This window comes from Panthera pardus, unplaced genomic scaffold (genome assembly GCF_024362965.1).
Source record: "Panthera pardus isolate Hobbes unplaced genomic scaffold, ASM2436296v1 HiC_scaffold_13, whole genome shotgun sequence".
Classification (NCBI taxonomy): domain Eukaryota; kingdom Metazoa; phylum Chordata; class Mammalia; order Carnivora; family Felidae; genus Panthera; species Panthera pardus.
Genome location: NW_026526688.1, coordinates 40,063,240 through 40,090,653, shown reverse-complemented (window position 1 = coordinate 40,090,653; position 27,414 = coordinate 40,063,240). Strand labels below are relative to the sequence as shown.

At 37.3% G+C, this 27,414-nt stretch overlaps 1 protein-coding gene across 1 annotated transcript in view; it reads left to right on the top strand.

The window, feature by feature from the left end:
* Positions 1-27,414, top strand: part of FNTA (farnesyltransferase, CAAX box, alpha) — a 38,857-nt gene that overhangs the window by 10,663 nt on the left and 780 nt on the right. The window contains exons 3-10 of the mRNA XM_019440633.2: positions 2,727-2,841; positions 6,737-6,841; positions 9,855-9,981; positions 11,532-11,680; positions 16,784-16,846; positions 18,273-18,444; positions 18,720-20,552; positions 26,676-27,311. Coding sequence (XP_019296178.1) covers positions 2,727-2,841; positions 6,737-6,841; positions 9,855-9,981; positions 11,532-11,680; positions 16,784-16,846; positions 18,273-18,444; positions 18,720-18,842 — 854 coding nt within the window. The 3' untranslated portion in view covers positions 18,843-20,552; positions 26,676-27,311. The remainder of the gene's footprint in view (positions 1-2,726; positions 2,842-6,736; positions 6,842-9,854; positions 9,982-11,531; positions 11,681-16,783; positions 16,847-18,272; positions 18,445-18,719; positions 20,553-26,675; positions 27,312-27,414) is intronic.

Below are 27,414 nucleotides of genomic sequence, written 5' to 3'. Positions count from 1 at the left end.
ACAAAGAATCTGAAGCATGCTCCAGGCTCTGAGCTGTCAGCACAGAGTCTGACACGGGGGCTTGAACCCACAAACCCCAAGATCATGACCTGAGCCGAAGTCAGACACTTAACTGACTGAGCCACCCAGGCACCCCTATTTTTTTATTTTTGAGAGATAGAGTCTGAGCAGGGGAGGGCAGAGAGAGGGAGAGACAGAATCCGAAGCAGGCTCCAGGCTCTGAGCTGTCAGCACAGAGCCTGACGTGGGGCTTGAACTCACAGACTGTGAGATCATGACCTGAGCTGAAGTCAGACGCTTAACTGACTGAGCCACCCAGGTGCCCCAGATCTGTAATTGTTGATGTTCTTCTCTGATAATTTCACTTTGGGGGCTTTAGTCTAAGGAAACAGTATGTGCACGTATGCATTATATATGTAACTTAAAAAAATTTTTAGTGAAAAGTCATTGGAAGCTTAAAACAGTGATTTTTATAAAACAAAATTGTAAATGATCCACATTGCCAATATTAACAGACTGGTTAGGCAAACTAGGATATATAGATATGGTTTTTATATATAATCTGTTAAAAGTTTTTGAATTACCAGTAGCTGGAAAATTATACAGTATTAAGAAAAATCGCATAGCATGTCCACATACGTTTTTAATTGTGGAAAAAAGTATTTAGGAGTGTTTACCACATTTTTTTTTTTTTTTTAATAACGTGTGTTGGGCTATAATCTGTTCTGTGCCATAGCACAAACTATGTTATGAGGGCATTTCAGCTGTAATATCTACTAGTTCATTTTGATTAGTGGCATGGCCTTTGGCATCAGTCTAGATTTGGGTTTAACTTCTGTCTGCAAGATACACTGACCCATTGTGAACTTGTTGATCTCTCTGAGCCTCAGTTTCTCTTGTGGAAAATGGGAATACATCAGGTTAATATTTGTCAAAGTCTAAGTTTCTTCAGTTAAGAGATTGGCAAAGATGAGAAGTTTTTTTTTTTTAGTTTTTTTTTTTTTTTTTTAATTTTTGGGACAGAGAGAGACAGAGCATGAACGGGGGAGGGGCAGAGAGAGAGGGAGACACAGAATCGGAAACAGGCTCCAGGCTCCGAGCCATCAGCCCAGAGCCTGACGCGGGGCTCGAACTCACGGACCGCGAGATCGTGACCTGGCTGAAGTCGGACGCTTAACCGACTGCGCCACCCAGGCGCCCCTGAGAAGTTTTAATATATTAGTGAGGATATGGAAAAAAATAGGCTATTCATACATTCTTGGAGGGAATATATATATATTGATCAGATCTTTTTTAGAGCTTAATTTTGCAATACCTGTGAGCATCAACAGTGCACATCACCTTGATGCAGTAATTCTACTTATAGGAATTTATCTTAACAGATGTGCTGAATTTGCACATGCACACAAAAGCATACAGTCATACTCAGGACAGCAAAAGAATGAGATATTCATTGATAGGGGATGAGTTAAATAGAATTTGAGTACCATACAGTGAAATGCTCTGCAGCATATGGTGAACTTTGTAATGGAATATTATGTCTTCCCATCTCTGTTCCTCAGTGTATTCATAAATAAGCATATATTTTTAACTAAATGAGTAGCATGCTGTTCCATTTCTTCCTGTTTTCACCTAATAGTCATAGCAGTTATTCCGTATGTGTATGTACCATAGCAGCCTCATTACTAATGACTGCATAGTATGTTGTTGTATGAGTGTGCCATAATGGACTTAGCCCATTGTTTACTAATGGAAAGATTATTTGTTTCCAGTTTTCATTGCCTTTTTTTTTTTTGAAGCCAGTCAGATTTATCAGTGGGTGGTTATATACCAACTTTAGTAAGTTCTCATTAACCTATTACCATCAGACCAGCCTTTTAAATTTTTCTTATGTAATCAAATACTCCAGTAAATTTCCTTGGATGCTTTGGGTGTGTATGAGAGTATATTTGTAAGAAAACTTCCTAGAACTGGAACAGTAGTTCCAATTGATTCAATGAGTATGTAAATTTTACACTACCTTTAATAATGTGTGAATGAAAAAAGCAAGGCCCAGAACATAGAGTGTGATGTGATCTCATTTATTTTTTTATTTTTTTTAAGATTTTATTTTCAAGTAATCTCTGTACCCAACATTGGGCTCGAACTACAACCCCAAGATCAAGAGAGCTAGCCATGTTCCCCACTGTGATCATTTGTATTAAAAAATGGGAGGATGGATTTAGAACATATATTTATATATCCATAGAATATATTTGGAAGGATACAGTAGACTCAGTTAACAGTGGTTTCTTCTGTGGAGAAGGACTGGGAATTTAGTCAAATTTAGTGTGAACTTTTTTATACTATTTGAATTTTCTACTATCATGTACATTGCTTTTTCACTTATAAAACTGACAAAATGTGAGAAAAGTAGTAACTGAATATGTTTGAATATATGCACTTTAATTTTACTTTAATGCATTAGGTCTTTTGGAGATTTGGAGTCTGGCATTAACCCCTGTACATACACATGAGCAGGAGGCACAGTTACACATATATTATGGCTGTGACACTAAAGCATTCTCAAGGTGGCATTCACATAGTCATTTGACTTTCTTTTGTTTATTGTTATAAATGATACACATGCAGTATCTTTCCTCATAAGATAGAACAGCATTTTGTATTATAGTGCTAAGTTTAAACAAGAAAGATAGTCCTAATGCAACAGTGTGCTCTCTCCCCAGTTAGAGATGTTTATGATTATTTCCGGGCTGTTCTGCAGCGTGATGAAAGAAGTGAACGAGCTTTTAAACTAACCAGAGATGCTATTGAGTTAAATGCAGCAAATTATACAGTGTGGTAAGTAAAACTCATCATTAATATTTCCCATGTAAATGTGTCATGTTTTAGTTCAGATGGCTCTTTTTTTTCCTTAACTAAACTTCAGTTGTTATCAAAATAATAATTCATGCTATGAGTTTAAAAGTCAGAGACTGAATGAAAAATGACATCCTCTGCCTCCTTCCTTCTCACTACCAGGGTCCCACTCCCCAGAGGCAAGAACTCTTAGCTGTTTTTTCTTAAGCTAACCTGTATATTCTAAATATGCTGACCCACATTTTATAGTATTTCAGAGTATTCCTTTTAACAGATTGCTTTTTTTGGTTTAGTTTCATTGTCTTTGTGCCAGTAAGTAATTTGTCTCCCATGTGCTCTGATATGTATAAAATGTGTCATTTCTGCTGAATACAACAGGTAATCCTTCAGCTCCTTTTTTGCTTCTTCACCTGTACATCTAGTTTGGGCACTGTACATCTAGTCTTCAGCTCTTTCGTGCGTTCATGATCCCATTTCCAGACCTGACCCTCTTTCTCTTTATTGATTTACTCTCATTTTACTGACCACATTCTTGAATAGAAGAGAACTTATAAAAGGATGTGTGGAAAAACATTTTTGAGATTTTGTACATTGAAAAGTGTCTTAATAGAGGCTCTTCTCAATTTTATTAGTAGAATTCTAGATTAGAAATATTTTCCTTCAGAATTTTAAAGATGTTTTTCTATTTCCTTTAGCCTCTATTGAGAAGACTCATTACTTCACGTTTAAACCTTTTTAGTAGGTCCAGGGAATTTTTTTTTTATGTTCTTTTGATAATTCCCTCTCTCTTTCCTCTGTTTTCTCTTTCTGGAATGTTTTTTTAAGTCACACGTGGTATCTTTTGTATTGCTTTTTCTTATTTTCATTTCTTTGTCTTTTCATTTACATTTGTGATATTTCTTCAACATTATCTTCTGACTGTGTCTGTGCTCAAAAATTTCTTAATATCCAAAAGCTCTTTTTTGTTCTCTGAATTTTTTTTAATAGCATCTTATCTTTTCATTGATGTGTGACATACTTTCATTTTTTTGTGTTTGTTTTGGTCTCTTTCTTTCATGTAAATATTTTTTTCAAATCCTTGACTCTCCTTTCAAACTTATAATGGAGGCAGGACAAATCCTGATTGGAAGCTCTGTGTGTGGCAGGACTTGTCGACGGGCGGGCTTCACTGTGAGGTTAGTGAGTGGAGATGTGGCTGTTTTGTGTGAAATCTTTACATGTCAGCAGTTCTCCATCTTTTCTTGTGGCTAGTTTGTTCCTCCAGAGAAGAGTCGTCTGGTTATTGCCTCAGGAGTATGTGTTTGGCTGCCACAGTTCTGGGGGTCAGGCAGGGGAAGATGGGTTGGGTGGGGGTTCTCAAATGTTTAGTATATCAACATTTTACGTTTCCTTGTTTCACCCTATATTCCTTTTCCTCACCCTATATTCCTGTGTCTGTTAATTCCTTTCTGCTTCAGATTTTTCCAGAGAATAAAGCCACTTATGTCTTGCCAGGTTTAAAAAAACGAAACAAAACATGGTTTCTTCTCCTGTGTGTCTCCTTTACATTCACACAAAACCCTTCAATTCTGACATTTCTAGTCAACAATGGCTATGGGTTTTTCCCCTACCAAGGAATTTTCTCTGATACCAGTTGTGTATCCTACAATTTAACTCAGTTCTGACATTGTCTACGTGACATTGTGTACATACCTGAGATTCAGATAGCATCAGATCCCCCAGGTTTAAGGGCTCAGTCCCACAAGACTGCCCCCTATTTCAGATACTCAGTGCAAGTCCATTTGTCACCTGTGCTTCTAACTGATGGGCTATAAATCAGAGGTTCCCATGACCCCTTCTTAGGGTTCAGCTAATTTGCTACAGTGGCTCATAGAACTCAGGAAAACAGTTACTTATGTTTAACAGTTTATTAAAGGATGTGATAAAAGATACAGATGAACAGCCAGATAAACAGATACATAGGGCAAGGTCTGGGAGGGTCCCAAGCTGAGGATCTTTTGTCCTTGTGGAGGGTATGTCCTCTCCTAGAACATGAATGTGTTCACCCACCTAGAAGCTCTTCAAACCCCCTAGTATTGGGATTTTATAGAGGTTCCCTCATATAAGCATGGTCATTTAACTCTATTTGTAGCCCTTCTACTCTATCCAGACAGTGGGAGGTGGGGCTGATAATTCCAAGGTTTGGTCTTCCTGGTGACTAGGAGCCACCTAAGCACCCCACCCAGAGTTGCCTCAATAGGATGCTTCTAGTACACTTATCACTTAGGAATTTTTAAATGTTCAGGAACTCTGTGCCAGGAACCAGGGGCAGAGACATACACATATTTTTTTTTGTTTAGCTCATACCAACTTAGTAGATGTTGTCACTTCTGTGTTCAAGGTTGGGGGAGGGGTCTTGGCTGTTAAGGGCTATTTCCAGATTTTATACTGTTTCCAGCCCCATCCTTGATTCCTGGTTTTGGGAATACCTGACACCTCTGATTTCTAAACCTTTTTCCCTCTGTTGACAGGTTTTTAGCACTTTCTGTTTTTCAAAGTCAGTTAAAACTTACCTGTCAGCTTACCATTTCCCATAATTCTGACCTTTCCCAATTGCTGTGGTATCCCCTTGTCCCTAATTCTCTTTGTCCTGTGGATTTATACTGTTTTCATTCCTTTACTATCATTTTATGGGGTTTTATTAGGGTAGGAGGATAAACTTACTTACTTAATCTACCATGTTCACTGGGATTCTTAGTATGATATTCCATCATTTTGGAATGAATCGCGTCTAATATGCACTTTCTTATCTTTTAAGAAATTCCTGACTGTGCATAACACAAAGTAACTTAGAATGCATTTAAAAATCTCCTAAGTTTATTTGCTGTTTTTTTAAAAGGCAGTACGTCTGATAACTTTACCCATGTAAACCAAGATGCTTGTTTATGTCCATGCTTTATGAAGCCTAATTTTCTTTAATAATAATAGAGAAATACTGTTATAGTCCTATTTAGCATTTCATTTTATTTTATTTTATTTATTTATTTTTTAATTTTTTTAACGTATATTATTTATTTTTGAGACAGAGAGAGACAGAGCATGAACAGGTGAGGAGCAGAGAGAGAGGGAGACACAATCTGAAACAGGCTCCAGGCTCTGAGCTGTCAGCACAGAGCCCGACGCGGGGCTCGAACTCTTGAGCTGTGAGATCATGACCTGAGCCGAAGTCGGACGCTTAACCGACCAAGCCACCCAGGCCCCCCTTAGCATTTCATTTTAAAAGACAACTTTCAAAGCAGCTGTTTGTCTTTTAGTATTTGAGTTGGAAATTTTGAATTAAAAATAGACCAGAACTAATAATCATGTCTTTAGAGAAAAGTTTTTTTTTTTAATGATTTGATTATACCTATGAAGAAATTAAAAAAAAAAAAAAAAAGAAAGAAATTAAAGAGAAACGTGTTTCATTTATAAGTAGGATATTTGTGGTGGCTCTAAAAATACAATATATGCTGATGTTTGCAATGGAATTAATTATATGAATAATATATCTAAACAAATAAGCTGTATCATGTAGGGAAATATTATAGGTAAAGAGATGTCTTTGATTTGCCTGCAATAGAATAGTGGTAACCAGTGTTAACTGAAAATAATCATTAGTTAACTGAAAAAAATCATTTGTTGCCTTTCACCAGTTTTAGTTCAAAATGCTGATTCTTCCAATCACCAGATAGTTGTAAGAGTTGGGACAACCCCATGCAGTTCCATTGCTAAATTATTGGTTATATGGAATACCTACCAAAAAAAGAAGCGTGTCTAACTGTATTGTTAAAGCTTTATCTGATCCTGTGGCTAGTCAGTTTATGTGGAGTAATGAAACAATGCTTAATGTTTGCTATAGGCATTTTCGGAGAGTTCTCTTAAAGTCACTTCAAAAGGATCTACACGAGGAAATGAATTACATCACTGCAATAATTGAGGAACAGCCCAAAAACTACCAAGTTTGGTAAGATGAAAATAGGAAGGAAACATGTCACTATGCTAATATTACCTTCCCAGTGATGAGATTATAGGGAATTTGTTTCTTTATAATTTAAGTACTTTGCATTGGAGCTAATGTTACCTGTCTCATAGGGCTTTTAAGAGAATTAAATGAGATAATTTTATGTTTAGTGCTTAAAGTGGTACCTAACATTTAGTTAACACTCAAGTGTGTGTACTGCTATTATTATTTAAAATTTTGACATTAGCATATAATACTGCTAGAAAATTTTTGAGTGAAGAATCTGAAAAAATGTTTTCTATCCTGTGTGTTATAAAATGACTTGACTGGTATTTTGATCTTTCATTCGTTTATGTATTCAAAAAATTTATATTGATGCTGGGGATACAAAGGTGAACCACACAGTTTAACAAGGAAAGCAAATAATACAGCCAGTTATTTCACAGTGCAGTGTGAAAACCACAGTGTTTTACAGAGTATATTTGTTGTAGAAACTAAGCCCTAAGTTAGCATGGACAAAACCATAGGGATTATTATGGGTGAGGGCAATAGAATACAATGAGAAAAAAGAGAGGCATTTTGGAGCAGGAGGACAGAGAGCAAGTAGGAAAGAAATAGAGTTTGAACAGTACCCGTCGTATACTGAGCACCCCTTGAATTAAAGCCACTGTGGTTGCTGTTATTGTGAAGATGGAGGAGGAGGTAGGGGTGAAGGTTCAACTTTCATGCGGAAGGATGTCTTTCTTTTTCTTTCTTTTTTTTTTTTTTTAAGGTTTATTTATTTATTTTTGAGAGAGAGAGAGTGCGAACAGGGGAAGGGCAGAGAGAGAGAGAATCCAAAGCAGGCTCTGGAATTTTGATGCGGGGCTCGAACTCACACACTGCAAGATCATGGCTTGAGCCAAAGTCAAATGCTTAACCAGCTGAGCCACCCAGGCACCCCAGGACCTAATTCTTAAGTTTTTCCTAAATTACAAAATTAGTAGGAATCTAGAAAAATAAATTACTAGTGTTCACTGTATTGGAATTTTTCTGAAATAAATTTAAAAGCCTTTACCTCTTGAATTTTCCTCTTGGATAGTATCTTGCCTTCTTAATATTCTGTAAGATGAATTTTTATTTATTTTTTTAAATTATTTTTTTTAAATGTTTATTTTGAGAGAGGGAGAGAGTGTGAGTTGGGGAGGGACAGAGAAAGAAAAATCCCAACCAGGCTCGACACTGCCAGTACAGAGCTGAATGCGAGGTTCAAACCATGAACTGTGAGATCATAACTTGAGCCTAATTAAATCAGATGCTCAGCCGACTGAGTCACCTAGGCACCCCTATAAGATGAGATTTTAAATTTTCCATGCATGCAAATAAATCATTTATTAAGCATTAAATCTTTTTCCTTTTCCCTGTCACTCCTACTCACTTTTATATTTTTATTTATTTTTTTAGAGAGAGAGAATGCAAGCAGGGGAGAGGGATAGAAGGAAAGAGAGAATCCCAAGCAGGCTCCACACTCAGAACGGAGCTGGATATGGGACTCAATCCCAGACCCTGGGATCATGGCCTGAGCTGAAATCAAGAGTCCCACCCTTAACCAGCTGAGCCACCCAGGTGCCCCCCTACTCACTTTTAGTATATTGAATACTAATGGATTTTTTTAAAAAACAGCTTTGTTGAGATATAACTCACATATTACACTATTTACTGATTTATTTATTTATTTATTTGTTTGTTTGTTTATTTATTTTTAAGTAAGTTCTACACCCAATGCCAGGCTTGAACTCATGACCCCAAGATCAGGAGTCTCATGCTTTACCAAGTGAGCCAGCCAGGTACCCCTACTGTTTACCTACTTAAAGTGTACAGTTCAGGGAATCTGGGTGGCTCAGTCCGTCAAGCATCTGACTTCAGCTCAGGTCATGATCTCATGGTTTGTGAGTTCAGGCCCGGCATCGGGCTCTCTGCTGTTAGCACAGAACCCAATTCCGATCCCTCTCTCTCTGCCCTTCCCCGCTTGTGCTCTCTATGTTTCTCTCAGAATAAATAAACTTAACTGAATGAGCCATCCAGGAGCCCCTATTTATTTCTTTAAGTTTATTTATTTATTTATTTAAGTTTGTTTGTTTGTTTGTTTGTTTGTTTATTTAAGTTTATTAAGTGTTGGACTCTTGGTTTGGGCCCAGGTCATGATCTCATGGTTCGTGAGTTTGAGCCCCACATCCAGCTCTGCGCTGACAGTGTGGTGTCAGTTTAGAATTCTCCCTCTCTCCCTCCCTCCCTTCCTCTTTCTCTGCCACCACCCCCCTCAAAAATAAACTTAAAAAAAAAAAATGTGTACAGTTCAGTGGTTTTAGTATAGTTACAAATATGTACAACCATCACCACAGTGACTTTTAGAACATTTTTACTAATAAATTTTTATAAATATTTTAGCTAAAAAAATTTAAAAAATAGACTCCAACAGAAAACCTAAGCATTTTTCTAGTACAGAAACAACTCTTGACAAACTTGGCAGCTTGTCATAGCTAATTGCCAGAGTAGAAGTGAATTCAGTTCTGCCCATGAACTAGTGGAGTGAGCAGTTGCTTGTATGGTGATGCTGTGGACTTCAGAAAAACAGAGCCTGTTTATAACCAGAGGATCTTCTATACTGGATTAAGTAGTATCACATTTCCTATAGTCTCATTATGCCATCTGGGAATGTTTCAGAATTCTTAGACAGGATCTTGTACTGGACTTCCAGATTTAGCTTTAAATAAACATTCTTTAAACCCTGAGTATTTTATTTCATTTTACACACAAATTACTATTTTGTTTGTTCAGCTCTTACTTACTGTTCTGGAACTTTTCCCTCTTAGTGTTTCTTCTGTGTTACCTTTTCTCTCCAGTAGAATCTTGAGAATTAAAGGTGAATTTCTGTTTTTTTTGAGTGTCCCTCCACATCGCCTAATACAATACGTGCAGTTGATACTTTAGTTCTTGGATACATTAACACAAAACCTCTTTCTTTTCCCGGCCTTAGGCATCATAGGCGAGTATTAGTGGAATGGCTAAAAGATCCATCTCAGGAGCTAGAGTTTATTGCTGATATTCTTAATCAGGATGCGAAGAATTATCATGCCTGGCAACATCGACAGTGGGTTATTCAGGTATTGCCTTTCTTGTTACAGTGTTTTTCAGATTGTTTTACCTGAATTAAATAATTAAAATTACTGTTGAATATAAGTATACTCCTGAACTGAAACACACATATAGATCATTACCCACAATTACAATGACTAAGAATTATTAAGATACTTAATTAAACCTGACATCCTTCATGTTGATTAATTTTATAACCTTTCAAGATATGTTGGTAAGTAGCTTCATATTAAAGAAGAGTAATAGTAATTTTTATATTTTTTAGATTGAATTTGCATCCCATTTTATATTTGCTAGCAAGTTGAATAGAAAATGTAGTTGTAATTTTTTAATATAACTGTATTATTTTAATTAACAAGGGCATTTTACCTACTGGGGTTTTGCATACATACAGTTTGGAATATGATGTTACAATAATAGTATTTTATTTCTGCCCACTTGTTAAAATTTTATGCTAAATCCTGAATAGTAGAGAATAGTTAAAACTCCCACTCTGGGCATTTTATTTATTCTATCAAACAATTCTAGTGTTGTTTCCTATGAATTTTTTCCAGTGATTGCTACTTTGTGCACTATTCATTATACCAAGAGGATTTCACAAAATTCTTTTTTTTACTTAAAAATTTAAACTTTTCTAAATTTGTTTAAAGGGATAAATTTTCTAAAGATTTTTGGTATTTTTTTATGAAATTCTACCTTTTTGCCAGTATCAAATAAGAAGTATAACTCCATTGGCTTTTTTCATAATTATCCCCAATTTTTGCCACATTTGTAAATTTTGACCATTTCATTTATTTTCTTAATTATCTTTATTGTTTCTCTTCTCCCTATGATCTTTTTTTTACTAAAACAGCTCCATAATGTAAAAGTTTATATCTAAATCCAGTTTTGTATATTTCTCCACATGTATTTTAATGTAGTTTTATCATATATAAGCATTTTTAATATTCCCTTTTACTTAATATTATATATTCATATCAAATCCATCAAATTAATACACTTTACTATAGTTTATCATTTTATTATTACTGAGTTTGGGTTTTTTCCCCTCTAAATTTTCACCTTAAACAATGCGTAAGCATTTAGTTACATAATGCCTTTTTTTTGCCTGTGATTTAGTCCTTTAGAGTAATTCTTGGGTCTATTTAAATAGTATAAACATGCCTCTTGGTATCTAAATTGTTCTCAAGAAGATGGTACTGAATTACAGGACACTTTGCTTTGTCTTCCTAAAATTTCTTTCCTTCCTTGTGACCGTTCCCTTGTCTTTGATGACTTTTCTTTCCCCCCTTCATTTCCTTGACCTGCAACTAGCACTTTCCTCCAACTATGTGATGAGTCCCACCCACATCTTCAGTTCTACCTAGCTCTGCTGAAATTTTATTTTTTATTAATAATGGGACATTTCTAGGGGTGCCTGGGTGGCTCAGTCGGTAGAGCATGTGACTCTTGATCTCGGGATTGTGAGTTCGAGCCCCACTTTGAGTGATTTTATTGAAAATAAAATCTTAAAAAATAATGGGACATTTCTAATTGGATATTCTGTATTTTCTCTTAGGAATTTAAACTTTGGGATAATGAACTGCAGTATGTAGACCAACTTCTCAAAGAGGATGTGAGAAATAACTCTGTCTGGAACCAAAGATACTTCGTAATTTCTAACACCACTGGCTATAATGATCGTGCTATATTGGAGAGAGAAGTCCAGTTAGTAATCTTCACTTGTTCACTCATTAAAAGAACATTTGTGTACCTGTCAGGTCTCAAGCATTGGGGTTACAGCAAAGATCAAGACTGCTCCTCGGGCACCTGGGCGGCTCAGTTGGTTAAGCGTCCGACTTCGGCCCAGGTCATGATCTCACAGATCATGGGTTCAAGCCCTACATCAGGCTGTATGCTGTCAGCTCAAAGCCTGGAGCCTGCTTTGGATTCTGTGTCTCCCTCTCTGTTCCTCCCTAGCTTGTGCTCTGTCTCTCTGTCTCTCTAAAAATATAAACATTGAAAAAAAATTAAAATAAAAAAAGACTGCTCCTGATCCTGCCCTCATGGAACTAGTAGGACAGAATACATGGATGAAGTCTATAATGACAAATTTACAGATACTCTAGTATACGTCTACTTTGTAGTGTCTTACATTTCTTGAAATATCGTTAACTACTAGAGATTGAGAAGAAGTCAGATTTCATAGTGTCTAGGAAGCTTTATTTTAAAACGATCTCAGAGGCTCTTGATATAGAACACAATGAGGGTTGATGGAGGGAGGTAGGTAGGAGATGGGCTAGATGGGTGTTGGGTATTAAGGAAGGCACTTGTGATGAGCACTGGGTATTATATGTAAGTGATGAGTCACTGAATTCTACTTCTGAAACCAATATTGCAATGTAAAACAACAACAACAACAACAATGTATTTTATTAAATTCTGGTGACCTTTAGATAATAGTCCCTATAGGCCATGTTACTCTACTGTGCAGAGTTTAGAGCAGGATAAGTCTTTGTTGTAGGGAGCTGTCCTGTATGTTGTAGGGTTTTTATAGCATTCCTGGCCTTTATGCCTTTTTTTTTTTCAATGTTTGTTTATTTTTGAGAGAGAGAGAGAGAGAGAGGGAGACACAGAATCTGAAGCTGGATCCAGGCTCTGAGCTGTCAGCGCAGAGCCCAATGTGGGGCTCGAACTCATGAACAGCGAGATCATGACCTGAACTGAAGTCAGATGCTCAACCGACTGAGCCACCCAGGCACTATGCCCTATTATATCAGTAGAAAACCCCTGCCCCAAGCTGTGACAAAAATGTCCGCAGATGTTGCCAAATGTCCCCTGTGGGGCAAAACCATCTGCAGTTGAGAACTACTACTTTAGCATACAAAAAGCTGTTAAAAGAGAATTTATGAATTGGCATGAATATTAATATCCATAAACATTAATAGCCACCTCTTTTCTGACTTTGTCTATTTTGTCTTAATGTCTGTTTTAAATTTGAATATATTTATTGTTTTTATAGCCTGATGAGAACATACTTACCATTTTAATTATAAAAGTTGTTTTAGGGGCACCTGGCTGGATCAATTAGTAGAGCATGTGACTCTTGTTTTTTTAATGTTTATTTATTTTTGAGAGAGCACAAGCAGGGGAGAGATGGAGGGAGAGAGAGACAGAGGATCCCAAGCAGGCTCCGCACTAAGAGCAGCAAGCCTGATGTGGGGTCCGAACTCAGGAACTGCAAGATCATGACCTGAGCTGAAATTGGATCCTCAACTGACCTAGCCACCCAGGGGCCCAGAGCATGTGACTCCTGCTCTCAGGGTTGTGAGTTCAAGCCCCACGTTGGCCTAGAGTTTACTTTAAAAAAAGAAAAGAAAAAAAAGGTAAAAGTTGTTTTAACAGCTCCTGGGAAGAGCTGATTTTTATGACCATCTGCTTTTATCTCCTTTGCCATTACTTCTCTTTGGATCAGGGCAGCTGGCTTTTCTTTTGTGTTCTATATAAGGTTCTGGTGATTTAAATTAAAAAAAAAGAATGGTTTATAATTAAGTGTCCTGCATTAACTCTCTGTTTCAGGCGTCTTTCTGGAGCAGCCACATACCCCTCAAAAACATCTTACACTTTCTTTTTACTGTTCTGTTCTCCAAAGCTGCACTGTCCAATATGGTAGTCACTAGCCACATATGGCTGCTTAAATTCAAATTAATTAAAATCACATAATTCAGTTCCTCAGTTGTATGAATCACATCTCAGGGGTTCCGGATCCATATGTGGCTAATGATTACTAACTATATTGGAGAGCACATATAAAGAACATTTTCATCTCTGTTGAATAGTATTGATCTAAGGGATCAATGAACTTACTGAACAGTGAACTTACTGAAATAATCATATTATTCTTAAATGTAAATACTGGGACTTGAGTAGAGAAAATTCGGACTCATCATCCAGCCCTTAATATATTACTTTTTTTTCTTTTAGAGTTGATACTCTGTTGTGAGGATTAGGACAAAAGTACTCTAAAGGACAGCAAAGTGTCATCTTTTTTGTAGAGTTCAGTAGCTTTCTTGCCAAAAGGTAGAATGCTTCAGGTTATTCTTCCTTAAATTAATCCAATTAATAATTAGGAATTTCATATTCCTTATTTATCATAGTGTACTTCATTAGGCTAGATGTAATAAGATACTTAAAAACTGAGTATGAAGAGTGGAAAGTGGGAACTTCTCATAGCCTTCAAAGGCAGGTTACTGGGTTTCTATTACCAAATAGAAATAATCAGTCAAGAATCTATGAGATTTCCAGGGGGTTTGCCCGGTTGGCTCGGTCGGTAGAGCATGTGACTCTTGATTGCAGGGTTGTGGGTATAGAGATTATTTAAAAATAAAATCTTTAGGGGCACTTGGGTGGCTCAGTCAGTTAAGCATCTGACTTGATTTTGGCCCAGGTCATGATCTCACAGTGGTGAGATCGAGCTCTGCATTAGGCATGGAGCCTACTTAAAGATCCTCTCTCTCCCTCTTCCTCTGCTCCTCCCTCACTTGTACATGTGCTCTGTCTCAAAAAAAAAAAAATAATAATAATAATCTTTAAAAAATTGTTTAAAAAAATAATCTAAAAATTTTCCATATTTAAGGTGTTACCATTAATGCAGATAAAAGAAAGTGCTTAAAGAGCTGTAGTTATCTAGAATTAGTTGTGTTAACTAAATTTTTTAACTCTAAAGAATATAGGTGTACCTGATGATTTGTTCTTTTCCTTTTGTTATAAAAGGAATGCAGTCTAGTTGTAGGGGGAAATTGTACTGGATTACATAAAGTAAAATATCAAAATCTCTTATTCTCTCTCTTCTCATACCCCATTGTTTAGAGTGAGCTACAATTAGTGTGAATCCTTCCAAACCTTATTAAATATATTTGCAAACATGTATTACAGCAATGTAGGCAATGGTATTATACACATTGCTCTTTTTTATTTAATATATCCTGGCCATATTTCTAGGAGTACACAGTCCACTAGTACTATTAATAATAGTTACCATTTATTAAGCATTTACTACATGCAGGAATTTTTATTTAATTTTCATAATTACACTGTGAGATATCTGATGAAGAACTTGAAGTTCACAATAGTTCTATAATGTGCCTAAGAGCACCTGGATAATAATTGATGGGGCTATTAGAAGCTAGGCTTTCTGACCTCAAAGCCCATGTTTTAACTATTAATACAGATAATAGTTTAGTGCATGTATATATAAATAAAATCCTTCAGGTATTGCCAAAGTGAAATTAATAGTCTACAATGACTAGTGAAGACATGCAGGGACATGGTTTTAAAAATAACTGGAAACATTAGGTCATGTAAAAATGTTGGAAAAAAACCTTTTCATAGTGCTGAGTGAGTTTATTATTACAATAGTCCCTCGCCGCCCCCTTTACATGTGGTTTCACTTTCCATGGTTTCAGTTACTTGTGGTCAGCCATCAGATCCAGAAACATGATCTTCCTGATGACATATGTATGGTGAGACATTAGGTAGTATAGTCTACTGCTCTGTCACAATGCCTGTCCTTTACCTTCATCTTATCATGTAGCATTTAAAAAAAATTTTCTGTCTTTTTTTGAGAGAGAGAGACAGAGTGTGAGCAGGGGGAGAAGCAGAGAGAGGGAGACACAGAACCTGAAGCAGGCTTGAGGCTCTGAGCTGTCAGCACAGAGTCCAAAGTGGAGCTCGAACTCACAGACTGTGAGATCATGACCTGAGGTCGGACGCTTAACTGACTGAGCCACCCAGGCACCCCATCATGTAGCATTTTATTATCTTACATCATCACAAGAAGGATGAGTACAGTCTAGTAAGATATTTTGAGTGAGACCACATTCATATAACTTTTATTACAATGAGTATATTGTTATAATTGTTCATTTTATTGTTAATCTCTTGGTGTCTATAAACTAAACCTTATCATAGGTATGTATGTATAGGAAAAAACCTAGTATAAAGGATTTGATACTCTGTGGTTCAGGCATCTACTGAGAGTTTGGGAGCCTATCCTCTGCAGATAAAGGGGGACTCCTGTACTCGCTGTGAAAAAAAAAAATACTATCCTAATGGCATTGCAATAAAACCAAGATTACTAAATTTTGGTAACTTATTTGAGCAAGTGTGTAGTAAAGCTTAGTTCTGTAACTCTTGGAATTTGTTGTAATTGGATCCGAATTATAGTTAATAACCTGGTTAAAGGGAAAGAATTACCATTCTGACTGGTAATCACATCATGGTTAGAATATAAGATATATAATCACATCTTTTAGAATATAAGAAATATACATTTGTGTTGGTTTCTCATTTTTATTCTGTCTATATAATTTCCATGCTGTCTTATTTTTTATCACAGTTCCTGAGATTATGTAGTTCTTCTTTTTGAATGACTTATGATTTGTTGGGCATATATAGATCTTAGACTTTTCAAGATTTCTTTACCAATAAGAGGAAAACCTGTTTTAGCTGACATTTTCTTCAAAGGGAAAGCCTATATTAAAGGAAATCTTCCACATCAATTTCTTTTCCTATTGTGAGTTGAGCCTTCATATTAGTTAGGTGTCCCTTCCTAGAACTGGGTACAGACTTCCAGGAGGGAGGAACTACATAAATATGAATTGATTCCTGCAGATTTGAGGGATTCTGTCTAATGTAGATATAAGTCCTAGACCTAGTCACAGCCTAATAAGATAAATGAAAGCACATATCCAAGCTCTGCTACAATCTTAGAAAACTGTTTCTAGTTATTGCACTGCTTTTCAAATTATACACGTATTTATTTTCTTCTAGGTACACGTTGGAAATGATCAAACTAGTACCACATAATGAAAGTGCTTGGAACTATTTGAAAGGGTAAGAGGTTGTTTTGTATTGTTTTGTATTAAAACAACTGCTAATATGATGTATCATGGAATATGTTCCATTAATCAGATTCTAAAGGATACTAAAGAATTTTCCATTTTTCTGGATCTAAGGGAAGTGTAACTGTTAGACAGTAACACCCAACAGTGCCTTCTATCCTTCTCTTCACCTCCCAAGTACATACCATCATAGTTTTTAGAATAGTCCATGACTAGGGTTCAGAATAGTTCTATAATGTGCCTAAGAACACCTGGATAATAATTGAGTCTGGGTAGCTCAGTCGGTTGAGCATCTGACTTCGGCTCAGGTCATGATCCCACAGTTCGTGAGTTCAAGCCCCACATTGGGCTCTGTGCTGACAGCTCAGCTTGCTTTGGATCCTCTGTCTCCCCTTTCTCTCTGCCCTTTCCCTGCTCATGCTCTCTCTCTCAAAAAATAAACATTAAAAAAAAAAAAAATTAAAGAATAGTCCATGACTAAACAATAATACAATTTTAATTGTATTTATGAGTCCTGTAGTCTTTATGTCAAAGAATGGGATATACATACCTAGACACCTAGTTTCTGTTTGGCTGAGGAATGTAATAAAGGCAAAGCAAACTATTTATAAGCACATTGCACAGATGGATAGCCAGCATTTCTGTTTTCATTTCTAGAGATCTATTAGAAGTCTTATTCCTTAAATTGACAAGATTTCACTTGCCTGGCCACTGACATAAGCAGGCTGCTTATTGAGCTTAGAGGTCTCCCTGGAAACTAGGCCCAAAGAGCATAAAGTACAGAGCACAGTCACATCTGTTGATGTGTCCAGGGTTGGGGCCTATAATATCTGGATAGCTAAAAGAATAAGGAACCTTCTTTAAAAAAAATTTTTTTATTTACATTTATTTTTGATAGACAAGAAAGAGACAGCATAAGTGGGGGAAGATCAGAGATAGATAGAAGGAGACACAGAATCCGAAGCAGGCTCCAGGCTCTGAGCTGTCAGCACAGAGCCCGACACGGGACTCGAACCCACAAACTGCAAGATCATGACCTGAGCCGAAGTTGGATGCTTAACCAACTGAGCCACCCAGGTGCCCCTGAATAAGGAACCTTCTTAAGAAGAAATAGAAACATCTCTGTTGTTTTCTTCCTTCACTTCTTAATGTTAAGAAGGTGTTTATTTTCTGATTTAATTGTGTAGCAGTTTGAGTTAATAAATGATCCTTTTTAAGTTTCATTATTGTTTTTAACTAATTGTACTCAACTTGTAATTATCCATGATAAAATTCACACATAATTTAAAAATTTCATTTAGTTTCAGCTTCATTCAAAATAAGTTTCCTCTTGTGCATGTTACAGAGGTCATTTTCTCTTGAACTTTCTGTTATTTTTGTTCTTTTCTTGTCAGAATTGAGGATAATTTTTCTTTCAGAATTTTACAGGATCGTGGTCTTTCCAAATATCCCAATCTGTTAAATCAGTTACTTGATTTACAACCAAGTCACAGTTCCCCCTACCTAATTGCCTTTCTCGTGGATATCTATGAAGACATGCTAGAAAACCAATGTGACAACAAGGAGGACATTCTTAATAAAGCATTAGAGGTAAGCCAGTCGGGACTCTGCTTTTCTTCTTGGTGTCTCAGAATTCACCCAGTGTGGCTATATTCATGACCTTTTCAATGTGTTCACTCAGGAGTTCAGTGCAGGGCTATTTCTGCTGTTCAGGGCAAAACCCAGGTTACTAGTGAACAGAGTATATAATTATAGTGGTGTAGGTCATTTGAACATGATCTGAGTTTAACTGTATTGGCTCGAAAGCATTTGCTCTAGAGACTGATTTCCATTATCTTTAAAGAATTTTTGTTTTTCGTTTTCAGTTGTGTGAAATCCTAGCTAAAGAAAAGGACACTATAAGAAAGGAATATTGGAGATACATCGGAAGATCCCTTCAAAGCAAACACAGCACGGAGAGTGACCCGCCAACAAATGTACAGCAATAACACCATCTAGAAGAACTCGATGGAATGATTTTATTTTTTTAAGAGACTCTAATGCAGGAGTTTAAAACTAAAGTGATCATTCCCTTTGCCTGTGGTATAAAACGTGCACAGGTATTGCTTTTTAACAAGAACTAAGTGTGATGCTCCTTGGGTGCTGCTGCTATTCAGACTAGTAATTTGATTCTTCTTAAGCAAAGTGATTTGGTGGGGGAAGGAGAAGAAACAAAGTCCCGTTCAGGAACTTTTGTAGTCTTACCAACATTTGTTCTAATCCCTTAGCATCAGCTCTTCCCTACAGGGTATATGCGTCAGAATTTGCAGCATTAATGAGTGCGGGTAACTTGTATGTAATGCATATAAGGTAATTTAAATTTTGGTTCAGGAAGCAGGGAATGCAGTTGTTACATTAGAGCTGCTATGCCACACTCACAGTATCTTGCTATCACTGTAACCAACTAATGCCAAAAGAATGGTTTTATAATAAAATGATAGATGTATCCTAAAACAATGACAAAGTACTTTGGTTTTTTTAAATAGCATTTAAGTGTGTATAAGGGACATTGTCTCAGCTTAGAAGAGCCACTGAGAAAGAAAATACTGTCATAGAACTGTAGAAACCAGAAACATGATTATGTTAAAGAAAACGTTATTAGAATGTGAATTGGTCAGTTCTTTAAATTATTTTTTTCACCGTTTATTTATTTTTGAGAGACACAGAGACACTGAACATGAGTGGGGGAGGGGCAGAGAGAGGGAGACACAGAATCTGAAGCAGGCTCCAGGCTCTGAGCTGACAGCACCAGAGCCCGACGTGGGGCTTGAACCCACAAACTGAGATCATGACCCGAGCCAAAGTCAGATGCTTAACTGACTGAGTCACCAAGGTGCCCTGAATTGGTCAATTCTTGACATCAACAAAATCTACTCAAGACAGTTTAGTCCTACAGGGTTTATTAAGGTATATAGTAACTCACAGAATGATTACCTGATCTTCCATAAATACATGGCCCAGCCACACTGTAGCACTGGGCCATCGAATTGCTGTTGCCTGTGCCGGGATCAGGAAACTGCTGACAGGCTGCCACTCCAGGACTGTGCACCCCTGCCCCATTGCGTATGGGCACATCTGCTTCCCTTCCCACATGGTGCAGCTCCCAATTACAGGCTCACTCACTTTGGTGGGTCAGATTAGAAAGAACCTGAATGACATCTAAAACTCTGAACTGCAAAGGAATCTGGCAAATGTAGTTTATAGCTTTCCAGCCTCTACAGTTCAGGAAGACATGCCAGAGTAGAGTGAAGTGTTGAACAGGTTAGTTCTCTGTACCTGTGCATAATTAAATCTCACTTTCTGAATAAAGAGTTCTTGTTCAGTGTTCAAAGCACCAAACTACAACTAAAGGAATTTATATACAGTAGGATAGTCTTCTGAAGAATTTAGGAAATAATATTTTTAACATTTCATATCTTTTTGCTGTTTTAGACTCAAAAATCTGATTTGATACTTTAAATTGTCATATGAAGTCTCATTCTTAATGTAGACCATTTCAAGCGTTATACGGAACAAAAACCTTACAGAGAAGTTACAAGATAGCATTTACTCTCAGAAGCTATCTCATCGGTGTCCCAAAATTGATTGGATTCTGAGTTATAGGCTCAACAAAGTTCATCAAGACTGTTTAATAAGAAGCAGAATTTACACTGAGAAATGTAAGTGAAGCAGACCAGACACAGTTGAATTAGCCTGGTTACTTGGCATTTTATTTTCTGCCTGAGGTGGCAATTCATTTATTAAAACATTGCTTCGTGGTCATGGGGTCAGGTGAGGAGGCTCTATGATTTAAATTATAATGATTTTAGGCTCTGCTAATCCTGACGAGGACCATCTCCTTAATGGACAACTGGACACATAGACCTGGCAGCACACTCCTTTCACTGGACCAGCAATTAACATGTCTGTGGAGGGGGCGCCTGGGTGGCTCAGTTAGTTAAACGTCCGATTTCAGGTCAGGTCATGATCTTGCAGTTCGCAAGTTCGAGCCCCTCATCAGGCTCTGTGCCAACAGCTCAGACCCTGGAGTCTGCTTCATATTCTGTGTCTCCCTCTCTCTCTGCCCCTTCCCTGTTTTTCTCTCTCTCAAAAATAAACATTAAAAAAAAAAAAAAAAAAACAAACACGTCTGTGGAGGAGTCTGCTAGTTCAGAACTACTTGCTTAACACTGTCACTGTGTTGCTGATTTGCACTGTTGGTGCAAAAACAATGGTGGGTAAAACTGCTGGTGCCTTACTACAAAACAAGGCAGTGGTACTCAGTAGTTGCTGTATTCTTCACTGCCACATATTCACTGAAACATGTCTTTGATGAGTCAGTAATTATATATTTTATTCACAATACTCTGTCTTTTCAGTACTTTGTGTGACCAAATGAGTTTGTGCATAAAGCATATCTTTCTGGTTGTCTTGAAGAAAAGCATTTGTACAATTGTGAAGTGGGCCAAACAGGCCACTTCTCATGAACACCACTTTTACTTGAAAGAACAATTGATAAACTGGTTACTCATACTTGGGTGGCTGGCATACATTTTCTCCAAAATGAATGAAGAGTTTGTCACTTCAGTTTGTCATAGGAAACAACTGAGTGTTTATTGCCAATGATAAAATTTGAGTTTTCAAATGAAAATTTTAATCTACCGCGGTAAGGCTGGCAACTTCCCAATACCTATTACAGACATTTCAAATGAAATCAACATGTTATTAATTAAAGTGAATAATTTTTAAGAATTTTGATACTGTTTACATGTGTCAACAATTGGGAGAGATACATAACTGAAAGAACCATTGTTTTCCAAATGACCAATCCATGATGTTATCATGCATAGATAAACAATCCATTCAGATTATAAATCATAGAGAAGATTGCAGATTCCACATTACAACTGACCTTTGAAAAACCACCCCTTGTCAGATTTTGGTGGAGTATCAGAGTATCAGAGGTATCACAACTTCTGAAAAGGCTATTAAAATATTCCCTTTCCAACTATATATGTGTGTATGAGTCTGGATTTTCTTCATAGACTTCAACCTACACATTATATTGCAACAAGTTGAATGTAGAAGTAGATACAAAGATCTAGATATCTCTTATTAAGTTAGACTAAAGAGATTTGCAAAAATGCAAACTGCCACTTTTCTGTTTAATTTGGAAAATGCAGGTTTTATAAAATGTTATTTTTGTTAACATGTAATAGGTTTATTGTTTTAATAAATTAATAAAAAATTGAAATTTCAAATATGGTAAATGTCAATAGATATTACCCACATTAAGAAAAGCTGGACTTAGACAAGATTAAGACACCACTATGTCCTCTGGGACATCAATTTTGAGAGAGACCAGCAGCATGCTCTGCACCATGGTACCTTGAAAATGTTTATTGGCTATTGAAATACTATTTGGGGACAAAGAAGCAGAAGAGATTATCTGCCTGATGGAGTCAAGAAGGATTCACAAAGGAGAACAAATTTGTCTAGTTACATCCTTTAATAAGGCTGTAAACTTTACAATTGGTTATATCCCAAATACTAACTTATAAATTAACAGGACAGTCCAGAACATTTCCCTGGATCATTTCCATCTAGAGAAATCAATGTTTTTCAAACTGGATTGTAACTCATTAATGGGCAATTACATCAAGTCAGTGGGTCTGAACCAACTTAAAAAAAAAAAGATATAGAAAATGTTTAATTTCACTGAATTCTCTCACATTATTTCTTTCATTCTACTTGATTTGGTGTATTCTAATATTTTCCCCAGCATTAATGAGTAATATTGTGTGTTAAGGTATACGACATAATGATTTGATAAATGTATATATTGTGGGATGAACTACCACATTTAAGGTTAGTTAACAAACCCATCATGTCACGTACCACTTTTTTTGTGGTGAGAACATTTAAGATCTGCTTTCAGCAAATTTCTCTAGTCTTTTAAGGAAGAAGGATAGATGATTGATACAAGACCCTTCTTTCACAGTTTACGCCTTTAATGCTATACATTTTCCTCAAGCAACTGCATTAACTGTTCTCGGAAATTTTGATATTTTGTATTTCTGTTTTCATTCAGCTCAAATATTTTCTGATTTCTCTTCTTGAGACAGCATCTTTGACCCATGGATTGTATAGAAATGTGTTTAATTGCTAAGTGTTAGAGGAGACTTTCCTGCTATCCTCTGTTACTGATTGAGTTGTTTGGTTTTATTTTGTTTTCAGTGGTGACTCTAGAAACCTTTCCACCATATAGGTCTCCTTACCCTCCACCATTTATACTGTAATTATCTTTTGTACTATAGCCACTTACATTAAGAAGCTCATCAGACAATTTTACATTTTGTGCATTCAACCGCCAAACATTTTAAGGAATTCAAGAAAAGACTAGTCTGTTACATTTACCCAGCTATTTACCATTTCTTTTACTCTTCTTTCATTTCTGATGTTCCAAGTTTCCTTCTTCTGTCATTTCCCTTTTGTGTGAAGACATTTCTTTAAGCAATTCTTTTTAAAAAAATAATTTTTAAAAGTTTATTTGTTTTGAGAGAGATAAAAAACATGAGCAGGAGAGGGGCAGAGAGAGAATCCCAAGCAGGTTCTGTACTGTCAGCATGGAGCCAAACTTGGCGCTTGATCTCATGAACTGTGAGATCATGACCTGAGCTGAAACCAAGAGTCAGACACTTAACTGAGCGATCCAGATGCCCCTGTTTAATTCTTTTAGAGTAGGTCTTCTGGTTGCAAATTTTATTATTTTTTCTTAATCTAAAAATATATTTATTTAACCTTCATTCTTGAAGGACATTTTCACTGGATGGAATTCTGGGTTTATAATTCTTGCAGCACTTGAAAAAATATGCCACTTCCTCTGGCCTTCATGAATTCAGATGAGAAATCTATCATTAGAATGGTTGTTTGTCCATAGGTTTCTCTCTTTCTCTCTGGCTGCTTTATAATTTTTTAATTTGTCTCTTGTTTTCAGTAATTTGATTTTGATGTGTCTGGGCATGGGTGTCTTTGGATTTATTTTTCTTGCTTAGCTTCTTAGATCTTGAATTTTTTACCAAACTTGGTATGTTTTCAGCCATTATTTCCAAATATTTTTTCAGCACTTTCTCTTTTCCTGTGGGACTCTGATGACAAGAATGTTAGACCTTTTATGTTTGTCCTACAGGTGCCTGAGGTCCTCATTTTTTTTCTCTTTTTCTCTCTGTTGTTGATCGGATTAAACAACTTCTATTAATCTGTCTCCAAGTTTAATGACTTTCTCTGTCATCTCCATTCTGCTATTGGATCTATAAAGTGAATTTGTTTAGTTATATGTTTTTCAGTTCTAAAATGTTTATTTAATTCTTCCTAAGTTCTATTTCTTTACCAATACTTTTTTTTTTTTAATGTTTATTTTTGAGAGAGGTGGGAGTGGGGTGGGGCTGGGGGGACAGAGGATCCAAAGTGGGCTCCATGCTGACAGCAGAGAGCCTGATGTGGGGCTCGAATTCACCATTCATTTAGATCATGACCTGAGCCGAAGTCAGCCGCTTAACTGACTGAGCCATTCGGGTGCCCGTCTTTACCAATACTTTCTATTTCTTAAAATTCATTTGAGACAGAGAGAGTGAGAGAGAGCATGAGCAGGGGGGAGAGGAGACAGAGGGAAAAGAGAACCTTAAGCAGGCTCTATGCTCAGTGTAGAACCTGACACAGGGGTCAATCCCACAATCCTGGGATCATGACCTGAACTGAGATTGAGAGTTGAATGGTCAACCAACTGAGCCACCCAGGTGCCCTGTAATACTTTCTATTTTAACTTTTGTTTCTAGAGTGTCCATGATTGTTTCAGCATTTGTATAACTGTTTTAATGTCTTCGTCAGATAATCTCAATATCTGTATCATCTCATCATTGGTAACTGTCAATGGTTTTTCCCCATGCAAATTGAGATTTTTGGATACTTCATACACCTAGTAATTTTCTATATTATGGGCGTTTTGAATGTTATGAGACTCTAATTCTTATTTAAATCCTGTGGAGAATGTCAATGTTTTTATTTTAGCAAGCATTTGCTATAGTTAGGTATGGGTCACAAGTTACAACACTCTGTGGCTACATTCCAAAATCAGTTCAGTTTTCAAATATTTTGCAGTGGTATTTTTTAAATAACATTTTTAAAGTTTATTTATTTTGAGAGAAAGCACAAATAGGGATGAGGCAGAGAGAGAGAATCCCAAGTAGGCTCTGCACTACCAGCACAGAGTCCAATGGGAGGCTCAAACTCATGAACCATGAGATCATGATTTGAGCTCAAGTCGGACACTTAACTGTGCCATCCAAGCACCCCATTGCAATGCTCTTTTTTTTTTTAAATTTACATCCAAATTAGCAGATAGTGCAACAATGATTTCAAGAGTAGATTCCTTAGTGCCCTTACCCATTTAGCCTATCCCCCCTCCCACAACCCCTCCAGTACCCCTCCCTCAGTTCTCCATATTTATGAGTCTCTTATGTTTTGTCCCCCTCCCTGTTTTTATATTATTTTTGTTTCCCTTCCATTATTTTCATCTGTTTTGTCTCTTAAAGTCGTCACATGAGTGAAGTCATATGATTTTTGTCTTTCTCTGACTAATTTCACTTAGCATAATACCCTCCAGTTCCATCCACGTAGTTGCAAATGGCAAGATTTCATTCTTTTTGATTGCCGAGTAATACTCCATTGTATATATATCACATCTTCTTTATCCATTCATCCATTGATGGACATTTGGGCTCTTTCCATATGTTGGCTATTGCCGATAGTGCTGCTATAAACATGGGGGTGCATGTGTCCCTTCAAAACAGCACACCTGTATCCCTTGGATAAATGCCTAGTAGTGCAACTGTTGGGTCTAGGGTTGTTCTATTTTTAGTTTTTTGAGGAACCTCCATAATGTTTTCCAGATTGGCTGCACCAGCTTGCATTCCCAACAATGCTATTTTTTTTTAATGGTTATTTTACTTATTTTGAGGGAGAGAGCGAGAGCACGCATGTGGGAGGGACAGAGAGAGAGGGAGAGAGAGAATCCCAAACAGGCTCCACGCTATTAGCGCAGAACCCAACACAGGGTTTGAACCCACAAAATGTGAGATTATGACCCGAGCCAGAGTCAGATGTTTAACCAACTGAGCCACCCAGGCATCCCTACCATTTTAACTGTTTTTAAGTGGTATTATGTGCCTTCATCTTGTGCAACCACCACTACCATTCATCTCCTGAATTTTTTTACCTTCTCAAATCGAAACTCTGTACCCATTATACAGCATCATTTTTAACAGCTGCATAGATATAATCTCTTTCAGAAAGCCCTATTGTTAAATATTTAGGTTTGTTTCTACAGTAAACATTCCTTATCCACAACACTTCATACAGTACATCTTGCACATGTATTCAATTATTTCTGCACGATAAACTTCTAGAAATGGGATTTGCTAGAGCCCTTTATATATAGGAGGAATTGATATGGGTTATACAAATTTACACTAATATATGGCTGTGGGGAAACTTTTAGATTCTGTACATCAACAGTAGGTATTACCATTCTCTTTCCTATTTGCCAATTTGAAAGCAAGTTGCTTCTAGTTATTTTACTTTTCGTTGTTCGGATTCCCAGTACAGGTTCAGTTTTTAACCCGCATCAAATTACACTCTTGATTCTGAACTTGGAAAATATGTCCGTGTAGAAGTAAATAGCACTTCCAGTTTAACCCACAAAAAGTTATATAGTCTAACTTCCAATGTTGAAACTTTTCCATCAGGTACAGATGCCAGTGCGATGCACTGAGACCTTCCAGCTTCCCTCCCCCTTTCCAGACAGTACTGTACACCTCCTTTGGCGTTTGTCAAAGTTCTTGCCTGCCACCCTTTGAATGCGTGAAACTCAGCTTTCCTGCGCAGGCTAAGCCCCTGAGTTTCCCCTCCACCAGTGGTTCTCAACCTTCAGAGTCTTCAGCATCACCCAGAAGCACAGATTGCTGGACCCCACCCGCCGCCAGGTCTGGGATGGAGCCAAGAATTTGCACTTTTAAAAATTTCCCTGGAGACGTGAAGCATCTGCTTCTGGTCTGAGGACCACCCTTCGGGACCACCGCTTTGCAATGATCAGGAGCTTTTTGAAGGGTTTAGATCTTATAGCTTCACTCCACTGTACGCAACTCCAGGCTGGGCGTCCAGACTAAAGCAATAATAGGTCAACACATCATTGTCCTCAAGGACTCAGAGAGAGGCCAAGGAGAGGAGACCGGTGGGCGCACCGGGGCTGGAATCCTGTCTGCGAGGGCCTCCAGGTGCGCGGCGGGAGGCGGACGCCAGGGGGCAGCCTCGCGCTCTCTCTGCCCCCTCTGGTTTCCGGCCGCGCCGGCGCAGGAGGCCGCGTGCCGGAGTGGGGGCCGCAGGTAGGCGCAGCAAGCGGGAGGTGGGGAGACGGAGAGGCGGGCGGGAGAGCGCGGGGAAGCCACAGACCCGGGTGCGGCGTCCCGCTCGGACCCTAGAGAGACA